Source organism: Myotis davidii, unplaced genomic scaffold (genome assembly GCF_000327345.1).
Source record: "Myotis davidii unplaced genomic scaffold, ASM32734v1 scaffold4278, whole genome shotgun sequence".
NCBI lineage: Eukaryota > Metazoa > Chordata > Mammalia > Chiroptera > Vespertilionidae > Myotis > Myotis davidii.
The window spans coordinates 55,077-67,503 of NW_006289218.1; the positions used below are offsets into that span (position 1 = coordinate 55,077).

At 48.4% G+C, this 12,427-nt stretch overlaps 1 protein-coding gene across 1 annotated transcript in view; it reads left to right on the top strand.

Moving 5' to 3' along the window:
* LOC102759752 (ectodysplasin-A) overlaps positions 1–7,766 on the top strand; it is a 14,503-nt gene extending 6,737 nt beyond the window's left edge. Inside the window, exons 3-7 of the mRNA XM_006761434.2 lie at positions 124–303; positions 1,672–1,706; positions 2,613–2,664; positions 5,304–5,419; positions 7,146–7,766. Coding sequence (XP_006761497.1) covers positions 124–303; positions 1,672–1,706; positions 2,613–2,664; positions 5,304–5,419; positions 7,146–7,397 — 635 coding nt within the window. The 3' untranslated portion in view covers positions 7,398–7,766. The remainder of the gene's footprint in view (positions 1–123; positions 304–1,671; positions 1,707–2,612; positions 2,665–5,303; positions 5,420–7,145) is intronic.
* The last annotated feature ends 4,661 nt before the right edge of the window (positions 7,767–12,427 follow it).

Below are 12,427 nucleotides of genomic sequence, written 5' to 3' on the forward strand. Positions count from 1 at the left end.
GGTGTTCACCTCTTTAATAGCAGGAACTCTCAAGTGCTGACTATTTGTCATTGGAAGTCCATTGAACTGACAGTACATCCTCATTCAATAACTACAAATAGAACACTGACTCTTGTTTTTCAGGAAAGAAGGCAGGACCTCCTGGACCAAATGGCCCCCCAGGACCTCCAGGACCTCCAGGACCCCAGGGACCTCCAGGGATTCCAGGGATTCCTGGAATTCCAGGAACAACTGTTATGGGCCCACCTGGCCCTCCAGGTCCTCCTGGCCCTCAAGGACCTCCTGGCCTCCAAGGGCCTTCTGGTGAGTTCCTGTTTCTCCGCCCTCCCCCAGGCTCCTTTACCAGTACTTTAATAGAGCAGGGGTGGATGATCCTGAGAGCAGTTTCAAATGTTGCTGGTTGTATGGCTGTGCAATAAAAAATGCAGGTCTCCTAGCTCAGTGTAAAACTAGAGATTAAACAAGCCAGTAGGATCTGACCCACTCTAACTTCTTGTTTATACCAACCTGTCCAGAAGGAGTCACCTGTTCTTGACCTGTTTTAACCTTTCTATCACAGATTCTCCCTTACTCTAGGCCTCCTTGTAGTGGGCCAGTAAACTCATATGAGCCTGAGACAGAGGCCCTGAGGGTTCACTGAACTTCCTGTAAGAGATGGATTGGCTCTGCTCTGATTCCCAGCATCTAATTCCTGTGCTGATGTTCATATGGGGAGGAATGTTCAGGACTGGGCAAGATACCAGTCCTACAACAGTCTTATCCCATGAATTCTAAGATGCCCTTCTCAGAGGTAGACAAGCAGTTGCTGAGAGTCAAGGAGTTGAAAACTTAAGAATCACTCAGGCTATGGGAGAAGCAAACCCAGGCACCAAGACCATCCTGTCGAGGAACCAAGTGCTCCTTGAACTACATCCTTACCCAACCGCATTACCCTTTCGAATAACATTTCATCTCTTTGCATCTTTCCCTTTGGGCTCAGAAGGGCATCCAAGAGATATAGATACAGATCCCAAACTACCTAATTGGACTTGACAGGAATCAGACTGCCTGGGGTTGGGCCAGTTGTTATTTTCCTCTCCTGCTCCCTTTCTGTATCCTGAGGCTTTAAAGAAATGGGCTCTTTACAGCTGACTTCTCTAAGTCCACAAATTCTGCAGCAGGACTCAAATTCTTTGATTCATAGTTCAAATAGGGCTAATCAGTGTTACTGTGGTGACAAGAGATGGAGTTGGAGGTGTTTTTTTTAATTTAATCTTTCCATGAATATTAATTGAGCACTTTCTATGTGTAAGAGTTGTATTGATAAGTGGTCCTTGTTCTCATGTAGTTTATGTCCTAGAGGAAAAGAGAGATAATTAAAGAAGCAGGATACTTACAAATGGCAATGCACTCTATGAAGAAAATTAATAGAAAGCAAGCAAAAGGCTAAAGACTTGCCTCAGGGTCACAGAGTGACAGGAATGCTCTCTCATCTGTCTCCGAAGGTGGTCAGGGGGACTTGCTAGGCCCACTGAAGATGCAGGTCAGGGACAAGTGACACAAGAAAGGGGTGTCCTCTCCCATTGCAAGGCTTGGCTGCAGGGATCACAGCTCCCTGCCACTGGCTCCCTGGATGAGGAGAAAAGGAAGTAGGAAGAGTGAATCTTCTAATTGTCCTGTCCTCTTTCACAGGTTCTTCAGATAAAGCTGGAACTCGAGAGAACCAGGTTGGCTGGGCATTGCTCTCTTCCTGGGGAGGAGGGAAGGCCACAGGACTAGAGCCACCTTTGAGTTTGCCACCTATTAAATTTGCTCAGGCTTTATTTTGTGAGGATACCCTGGAGGTTCTGAGGTTTCTTCCTCAGAGCCACTCCCATCTCTTTGAATACAAAGCTTTGCCCCAGGGTCTGCCTTTAGCTAAGGGAACTGAGTCCTCCCTTGGCCATTTTCCCTATTTCACAGGAGACAGAGGGTTACCATATCCACACAAGTTAGTCAGCTAAAATGAGCCACTAGACAGGCCCTATTCACCTTGGCCTCCAACTCCTCTGGCCACCCCAGACACCATGTCAGCACTCAGACCGCCTGGGATCAGGAGCTTAGAAGGTTAAGAGTATGTCATTGAAAATCAGCCAACCAGCTCCAGGCCAGCCCCAGCCTTAATGGCCTGAAGGACTCCTCCCTAGTCTTTGAGTTTCCTAATCTGTCTCTATTGGTAGGTTCTGCTGCCTGGCCTTGTCTCATCTCAGCCTCCCTCACTACAGCTGTTTGGCCACAATTAAACCTACATAGCTGCATAGAGCTTGATGGCTTCCAGGGCAATTTTGTATCCATCACCTCATTTGATCTTCAAACATTCTGTGAGAGAAGCCAGAAATTCTTCTAATTCCCACTTTACAGTAAGAGAAACGAGGCTCGGAGGCATTACATTTGGCTGAGGTCACATAGCTAGGAAGTGGCCAAACTACAAAATCATATTATCCTCTTGTCACACTGTGGTCACTAGCATCCCAAGACAGGGGAGAAGGATCAGAATTGAAATCAGAAAGACTAGAAGTCAGGTGGAAACTGGTGGCTGAGTAAGCAGTCATTTCTCACAGTGACTCTTCTCTCTATCCTTCTCATCCTCCCAGCCAGCTGTGGTGCATCTGCAGGGCCAAGGGTCAGCAATTCAAGTCAAGAATGGTAAGAGTCAGAGTCAGCTCTGTAGATAAGAGAAGCTGCTCCTCCTCTTTACTCCCCGCTTCCAAATAATCACCCAACCTATTTCCTCCCAGACCCCTGAGATACCCTGGGCACTAGGGAGCCATTCTCTACTCCATTTTGCCCTCTGCTGACTGTCCTGGGTAATTGCTTGCACCACGACCAGCTGCAACACCCAAATTGCAATTAGAAACACTGTTGAGGAAGCTGAAAGGGACTTGAGACTTCTCAGTGGTTCTCAACCTTCTGGCCCTTTAAATACAGTTCCTCATGTTGTGACCCAACCATAAAATTGTTTTTGTTGCTACTTCATAAGTGTAATGTTGCTACTGTTATGAATCGCAATGTAAATATCTGATATGCAGGATGGTCTCTTAGGCGACCCCTGTGAAAGGGTCGTTTGATCGCCAAAGGGGTCGCTGATTTAGATGGAATGGAATTGTTGGGAGATGGAGGTGCTGTCAGAGTCACCATGAGGATATGTGTAGTTTGATCAACAGTCTCACAATACAAATCAGAGAAGGGAAAAACTACATAACTGCAAATTATTGTCTGGTAGGTCTGTACAAGGAGGTGGGGGGCATGTTAGATTCTCTAGGAAGTATGCCATGCTAGTGTCTATAAAAAGGGAGAATAGGTGTAATGAGGTTACTAAACACCAATTTAATGTAGTTCCTGCTTTTAAGAGATGGGGAAACAGAGTCCCAGAGAGATTGGACAATACCATAATAAATCATAACGCCTTATATTTGTATGGTACTTCACAGTTTTCAACATGCTTTCTTTGTCTTTTATTTTATTTAATCTTCACAACAACCCTATGAGGTAGGTATTAGCTCCTTCTTACAGAGCCAGAAACTGAAGCTCAGAGAGGTTAATTAACTCACCCTTCCGTTAAGTGTAGGAGCTTGGATTTAAAACCACATCTAGCTGACTCTTTCCACTGCACTGTGCTACTTCAGTGATGTGTGTGTACACACCACTAAATGATTAGGTTCATTTTCTTCCCCAAAGAGACAGTCAATAAAGAAAAGTGCTTTGAAATAATGCCCAGTCCCCAGGATGCACAGAGCCTAAAATGCATGAACCCCCAGGAGCCTTGGGAAGCAGCAAGCCAGCCAAGATGCCAGATGCATACAGAACTTGGAGGGGAAGGGAAGGGCTGGGCTGTGAGTATGGACACAGTAAATGAATGTTAAGGAACCTACTACACGAGGACAGCTTTGAAGAGGCCAGTCAGTTCTGACCTGGCTGGGCTCAGCTTTCTTAATGACTGGACTTAGCTACATCTGGGATTGCCATCTGGATGCGTGCCTCAGAAATGTAAGTAGGAGCAGAATGGCATCAGAACCCAAGCAGTCCTGCTGGGACCAGGTGCCTTAGGCCCCAGGGCTCTGGGTGAGCCATGACCACCATCTGTCCAGGAGGAATGTGACAGACAGAAAACAGATATGTTTGGGTGTCTGGATGGGTGGCCTCTGTGTTTATTCTGTGCCAGAAACTACTGATTTTGCTCCCATTAGCACATCACAAGACTAGTCCCAAGCCCTCTAGGTCAGTCTCCAGTAGCAGTCTCTGCTAATCTTCACTTGCACCAGAGGGGCTGTGGGTAGGAGGACATCATGCAGAGTGGATTTGAAGGGGTTGAACCAAGGAATCTCCTCCTAACTCCTATCCCATCATCACCTCAAGGCCAGTTTCCTCATGCCTCAAAGAGGCAGGCATCCTGAAACTAGCCAAGGATGGATGTTCAAAACATAATTTCTTGGCTGAAGAACATATGGTTTTGAGGGAAAAAGGCTCCATAGGCTTGGACTCCCTTCTCTTGTGGTGGGAAGGCACACCACAACACCCCGCCCCCCCCCTTCCGCCCCCCAGCAGGATGGAAAAGGAAGCTCTTCCTCTAACCTCACATGCTGGTTCTGTGTTGAGCCAAGGCCAAGGCAGTATGGTGGCCCCTCCACCCTGAATGGGGTGGGGCTGAAAGACAGAAGCTTTACCAGGGGTGCCTCAGCTCCCAGACACCCTTGCCATCCCCTTGGCTGGTTCGAATGCTGCCTGGCAGTCTTCCCCTCCCTCTCATAAATACCCTTCTCCCCCATGGGCCTTATTACTGGTAGTTACACTCTCTGGCTACCATGAAGTCTGACTCACCCCTGATCCCTAAGGTTCTCCAGGTCAACAATTCTTGGGCTAAGTGGTTTCCTGGGGGCCCAGGGAGGCTTTTCAGAAAGGAGTGGGTATGGAGGAATCTTATGGAGGAGAAAATCCATGAACCTCTGATAGGAGAGAGATTGAGAAATTATGGCTGGTGAAATCAAATGGCATAACAAGAGCTAGCCTGCCACTCAGTGTCTGAATTTTGCCTGTGCAGGCCCCAGAACAACAAAGAAAATTGGTCAGTGTGCCCACTCTCTTCTTACTCCCCAACTACAATTCCAACTACAAAGTGTTGGTTAAAACTTACAAATGCTCTTCTTAAAGCTTGGCCTCCTGGGCTACTTGGGTTGCATAGGGATGGGGTGGAGGTTGTGTACAACTTGATAATTCTTGTTTCTATTGCCCAGATTGTTCTGACATGTACTGAGTGACTGCCCTTCTCTCATACTGAGATCTTTCAGGTGGAGTGCTCAATGACTGGTCTCGCATCACTATGAACCCCAAGGTGTTTAAGCTACATCCCCGCAGTGGGGAGCTGGAGGTACTGGTGGACGGCACCTACTTCATCTATAGTCAGGTAGAAGTGAGTACGGTCTTAGGCCTAACTCTTCTTATATCCAGAATGCAGATGCCATGCAGGCCATATAGGGGTACTGTGGAGCCAGCCAAGACCAGCCTGCTTTGGTGGATGAGGGGCTAGGGGCACCATACTGGGAGGGAGTTCAAAAGAGGAAAGAGAGAGGGGGATGTTTGGATTTTTTCCTAGCCATATATCATTGAAAAACTGAAAAGAGGTCCCTCTCACACCCTGGCATCAATTCCCTCCTACAGGGCACCAGGCCCTTGTTCTTCCCCACCCACCCACCACCCCCCAAGTTATTTGGTTCTACTGCCAAACTTGAACTCTGTCTGAGTACATTCTTTGAAAGTTAGTTCCAGGGATGCTGAGAACCCCTTCCCCCACACTGCTGGTTCTGCAATGAAGAGTGTTCCTGTGGACTTGCTCTTGACCTCAAAAAAATTTCTGACTATCTTTCCTTGTTCTTTCTCCCATTTATTTCTCTACCTTCTGTTTCTCAGTTATTCTTGCCTCCTTCCTGCTATCATTCTCCCAGAGCTTTTCTCCCTCTGTTTTTGTCCTTGTCCTGCCCAGGCCTACTGCCTATCCGCTTCCACCCCTGTTGGTTGCCTCCACTGGGTGGCTCTATGAGCTAGAGGTAGATGAGCCTTGAGGTTGGGGGTTCTGTGGGGTGGGCAACAAGCAGGCAGATTACAGCAGGACTGTTGAGCCAGCAGAAGTTGCCTCACAGGGGAGTGGCCAGAGAAGGTGGGTTAATAGGTATTTGCTAAATCCATCAAGCATCCTGGCAGAGATTGAGTGCTGATTCAAGAAATTATATGGCACCAGAATGCTCTGCTCCCTCCTACAGAGCCCATGTAGGAAGCAACCTTTAATAAAATGATTCAGGGTGAGAGATGAGGGTCCCAATCCCCAGGGGGGCACATAAATGTAATTCCAGTGTCCTAAGGGGCATTTTTCCTAAGCTCCATCAAAGCTTGGTAGTGAAAGATAAACAAATTAATTTTCTGGGTCTAGGAGAGAATTGGGAGTAGCCTCAGGCTTTGGACACCATGCAAACTGGGAAAATCCCTTTAACACCAGGCCTTTGAACATAGGTTTGCACTTCCTTCTGGCCACAAAATAAAGTTGGGTGCCTGGGTTTTGCCCTTCCAAATTCTTGATCTCATTTGTGGTGGATAGCTCTCCATCTCTCTGGATCTGTTTCCTCAATTGTCAGATGAGAGAGCTAAGGGACACTGAGAATGAGTGAGAGAAATGCAGCAGTGGCAGGGGCGGGCTTCAAAAGAGCTAAAGAAATGGCAAGTTGTCACTGCTCCCTCTCTGGAAAATCAGTGACTTCTAACTTTATCTGCAAATAGTCTTTAGGGCTTGCAACTAGAAGTTAGTTTGTATTCATTTGTGTCCATAGCCAGGGTAGAGGAGGGTGTGGGTGGGTTGGGGGGTGCTTGGGGGAGGTAAAGAGATGATTAAGGCAGGGTTCTTGCCCTCAGAGTTTACAACTGGTGTGCTGTGGAAAGAAAGATTTGCTCAGGCACCTGAGCCCCACAGAGAAGGGGAAGGACAGAGTATAAGCCCATCACCCCTCCTTTCCTGTAGGCTAACTAGCATGCCTTCAGGTGGCATTGCCCCTCCACGAGGTCTACTGGCAGTTCATCATGACAGGGGAGGGCTCCACCCCCTTTCCCACTCCCCCAATCCCTTCTTGTTGCCTCTCACCCAGGTATACTACATCAACTTCACTGACTTTGCCAGCTATGAGGTGGTGGTGGACGAGAAGCCCTTTCTGCAGTGTACCCGCAGCATCGAGACGGGCAAGACCAACTACAACACTTGCTACACCGCGGGTGTCTGCCTCCTCAAAGCCCGGCAAAAGATCGCTGTGAAGATGGTGCACGCTGACATCTCTATCAACATGAGCAAGCACACCACTTTCTTTGGGGCCATCAGGCTGGGCGAGGCCCCTGCATCCTAGATTCCTCATATTTGGTCCCTGCCCATGCCCCTGCCCTAGGTTTGGGAGCCAGGATCCCCAGAACCTCAAAGTGCTGCTGTGGAGTGAGGCATGTGTGTGTTGCAGCTGCAGAGAGAAAGGCCCCAAGGCTATTTATTCTCCAGTGACTCCAGGACGACAAGGCCTGCTTGCTTTTCCTGAATGACCTTGAGTTAACAGGACAGTTGATGAAGCCCCAGGGTTTACATGAAGCCGAAGTGGCTTCCCTGTGTCCATGTTGACTGGCTTAATGGCATGACTCTTCAATCTCAAGGTCCCTGATGTCAAAGTTATCATTTGTTGCACTAAAGTGAGGGTCCGAGGCAGCAGGCAAAAGAAAGCAGAGGTATACTCCAGACTGGGGAGCAAACCCTCTTTGGGGTGGGGTGGGGTGAGGTGGGGTTGGGGTTAGAGGGGAGAGGTCTGTGCTCTTCCCGAGCAGGCAGAGCCAGTGCAGCAGCTCCCCAGGCTTCAGGGACAGGAGGTTTGCTCTTCCTTGGAGTGATTACAGAGAATGACCAAACCTGCCTGCATAAGAACCTGAAGCCAGACTTGGGGCCACAAGTCTTTCACTTTGTTTACAGCTGTGCTGCAGGCTCAGAAAACTCCCTGGAATCCCTCCCAATTGCCCCCCTTCCCAGCCTGACTAGACCTCCTATGTCTTTCTCCACAGAGCCTACCTCTGTCTGAGACAGGTGCCTAACCTGGGACCTGCGCTTGTGTGAGTCTGGGATACTCTTGAGATTAGCTGGGCACAAAGAGAATCTTCTTCCATTTATTAAGCAACACAATATTTATCTAGTCGAGTTGTGTCTAGCGGCAAAGTGTTGGACTGGGTGACTTTCAGAAGTCCCTTCAAATCCCAATATTTAGGCACCCTTTTAATAGCCTACTAAAATCCCCAACCCTCACCTGCCCCTGGGCCTCAGCAAGGCAGAGCTTTTCTACCAGACCTAGAAAGGACAAGAGGTGAGGATAGGACAGGGGTTTTTCAAGTGGCTTCCCTATCTTGAAGCCAAGCGGCCAGCAACCCAAGCCTTACCTGAAAGGACAGCAGCTGATGCCTGGCTGACCCCCTGGCCTGTGCTCTGGCTTCAGAAAGCCACAGAACAGCATGGTGAGCATGGATTCCAGTGCTGCTCCCCTGAATCAAGGCTTGGGAGAATCTGGGGTCTAGGCATTCAGGCAGGGCTCTGCCCTCTAGTCAGGCCCAAGGACACCACCACCACTTCCCCAAGCTTCCCACAGATCATATGGTGAGACCATTCAAGAGCCTTATTTCTAACTGCCTGGGCCCAGCCTGGCTCCCGGTACATGGTCCAGCCCAAAGCTGGGAGGGCCAGTCTTATACAGTCTGCTAATCTTGCTCATGAAATAAGAAACAAGTTTCCTTTTGAGGAGATGGGGAATAAGTTCCTTTGGGCAGCTGAAATTTACCAGGAACAACAGGTTCCACAACCGTGCCTTCTCTTTCTAAGCCACTACACTGCTGGGCCCTTCAAGGGTCAGGTCAGGAGGCACAGCCATTGTCTGGTTGCTAATGTCAGCCTTGCAAGCCCAGGTGAAGCAAATGTGAGGAATGGGTCTGGCCAGGCTCTTACAGAGTGCCTTGGACAGTCCTCAGGTGTAGCAGGAACAGATGAGAATTTCTCCTTAAAACTTGGAGAGTACTTTCTCTCTTATTATCTCCTTCAATATTACAAATCCTGTTGTTTAGACAAGGCTCAGAGAGGTTAAGTGCTTTGACCAGGATCTCACCCACTGAAGTCACAGGCCTGGGGCTTCATTCAGCCAGTTAGACTCCAACACTATTCCATTGCACGTCAGCTTTGTGTTGAATTTGAGGTCCTGAGGGAACCCAAATAAAAATGGTAATATAGACCCCAAATCCTGTGGGCTCTAGGGAGGGACCCAGAGATGCTCATTTTCACTCCTTGATGGTAATGCCTGTTGTCTTGACTGCCAGAGGCTCTGTGGCAAAAGAGTAGGGCATTTCCTTGGGAAATAGCCATCAGACTTAGAGCTTTCATGTTCAGAATAACTGTCTTGGCACCAGGTCCAAGCAGCAGGTCTCCAGTACCCACAGAACTTAGACCCCTTATGTTCTTTCACTCACCCCATGAACCAAGCAACCATTACGTATGGAGCCCCTACTGCAAGTGAGGTCCCCCTTTGGTTACCCTACAGACGGGCTGCAGGAGCTGGCCACTCCCCATAGCTAAGTGACTCCTTATCTCTTTCTACCAAACCACAGAGGACTTTGTACTGCCAGGATCTCCCAGAGATGGAGGGAAGAGTGAGGATTGGTTCTATAGCCAAAAAGCTGTGAGGAGAGGAAATAAAAGGTTTCCTAATTGTGGCCCTAAAGGACATTCTGACATCTATCCTATTCTCCAGGTTACAGGGGAGACAGGATTCACTCAAATCCTTGATTCATTAGGAACCGTCAAAGGGAACCCGAGACGAGTGTGTGAGGAGGGAAGCAATTGAGAGCCTTGCTGCAGTGAAGTTATTGACAAAGTAGTGAAGCAATTTACTAATAATAGAATGTGGACATAGATTATAGATTAAGCATTTGAATGTTTGCTGACATGAGTTTACCAGAAGGCCAAGTCTTGCATGGAGAATAGGACAAGGACATTTGTGAGCAGGCAGATAACAGAGGTTTGAAGGAGGATTGCATGGCGGGAGCCTCAGCCAGCTGCTTGGGCTTCAGCAGCCAAAGTTGGCACAAAAATCAGCTGTCGGGGCTGCTCAGTTACGGTTCCCTGGAAAATGTAGTCTTTGCCTTATTTCCCCTTCATCCATCCTGAAACCAAATTTCTTTTGCTAAGCAGGAAAGGACTAGAAACCCTGGAGGTGAAAAAGGTTTTGATGCACATGTGAGTATGTGCATTTTATGTAACTTCTGGTGGGTGCAAATCAATTCAGAGAAATTTAGTGCTAGAAAGGACCCTAGAGGGGATCTAGCCCACCTACATTCTGCCCCATGTTACTCATGTGGAGACTGAGGCCCAGAGAGAGAAGGTGGCCTGCCCAAGATGAATGAGCCACACTCACAGACTCAGCAGAGTGAGGGAGTGGAGCAGTCCCTGTCCCACACAGCCCCCTTCTTTCTTTCACCCCCAGACTCAAGGCTAAAAGTGAAAGCCCCCTTCGGGAGCCCGGCTAGGCAGGGAGAGAGCAGCTGCAGCCTTCATCAGAACTCTTGTCCCCTTAAGGCGTTCTCCCAGCTCCTGCCTCTGGACTGGCCTAATACCTGGAAGTCCTGAGGCCACCCTGGCACTGCCTCCAGCCTGCTCCTGCCTAGGAGTCTCCCCTAGGCAATGTGAGCACAAAGAAGGAACTAGATTTTTTTCTTTTAATCTGTGTCAGGGCTCACTCCAAGGGGAGTCAGGGTGTGTCATTTCATTATTAAAAAAGCTTCCAGCTGGGGCATAGGTGTGGACTTTATTGTGAGAATGGCCAGGAGCAGGCCCAGTGCTGCTTTGGGGGTCAGCATCCAGTGTGAAATACTGTGTATATAAACTATACATAATGTATATAAACTGGGATGTAAGTTTGTATAAATTAATGGTTTATTCTTTGCAAATAAAGCTTTTCCCCCTCTGTTTTTGAAATTGGCTTGAGCAATTCCTACACACTAGATGCTTTTATGCAGGTGCTGCCAATGAGCTAGAAGAAAGCCCAAGGCACCCATTCCAGAGGGGGGCAGCAGAAGGAATGTAGTCTGAACTTCCTGGCAGGTATCTCACCTTCTCTCTGCCCCAGACCACACGCCTGTCCCCTTTACCTTAGGTCTTTGCACTGTGTACAGTTATCACATGAGTCAGGCACCCAGAGCAGAGGCAGCAGGTCACACTGGTAACTATACAGGATGTCCTAGACCAAACTGACAGGTCGATGCGGATAAATCATTAGGACCAAATGGCATCCACCCAAGAGGAATGGAACAGCAGGTTGTGGGCCAAATTGTGTAGCCTGCCATTACCAACAGTTATTGGGCCAAGAGTCTGAGAGCCTCACCATCCAGGAGGAGAGCTTTATGGTGGCCGGAAGCCAGGCACTCACTTCCATCTGAAGCAAGATGGCTGACTTGGACAAAGGGCAGAGTGAGAGAACCAGGCAAGGTTAAGCAAGTTGCCGGGGGATGTGGGGGGGAGAAGACAAGAAATTAAACCAGCCTGACCCTTCTATTATAGCATTATGAGGTGGAAACTGAGTGTGGACCAGGGCTGGTAGAGGGTTTCGGTTGCTTAAATTTTCAAAGGACTGTTGACAAGATCTTCCACTGTACACTTTCTTTTAAACATTGAGATGCCAGCTTTAGGGCATTTTTGCTCAAGGATGGGAAATGGGAAAAATGGTTGCAGGAGAATCACTTTGTGTAGCTCTCCAAATTTACGAAGTTCAATCACATTCAATATTATTTGATCTTCCCAACAGCCTTTGAGGTAAGCACATGAGGGATCATTAGTCCCATTTTACAGATGAGGAAACTGAGGCTCAGAGGTGACTAATTGCTCTGACTCACATGGCTTGAAGGTGGTAGAGCTTGCACTCAAAGCCCACTGGATCCCAAAGTACCCAGTCCTGAAGGAATCTCAATAACAGGAGATGGGGCTGCTTGAGAGCTACAGATAGAAAGGTGTCCAGGGATCCTGGGCCCTCGAACATACTAGTTAGAGCATAAGCAGTATCAGAAGGCTGGATTTTTATTCTGTCCATTGTTTTCCTCAATGCTGACAAATGGGCACCTGAAGGGCACCTCTCCCCAGGGCCTTGCCTGCCTCTTGAGACCATCTCCCTTATAGCCCCAAGGAAAACACAGAAGCACTGGAAGGAGGAGAGAGATGAAAGGGGAATTGGGGTTTAGAAAACAACCAAATGGACAGCCCCTCCTCACAATGAGGACTAGCCAAATCGGGAGCAGAAGCCCCATAGGTGACTTCTGTCCCCTGTTTACAGTTCCACACCTTCCAGCCAGGTTAGGTAGCTTCTGGGGATATCTG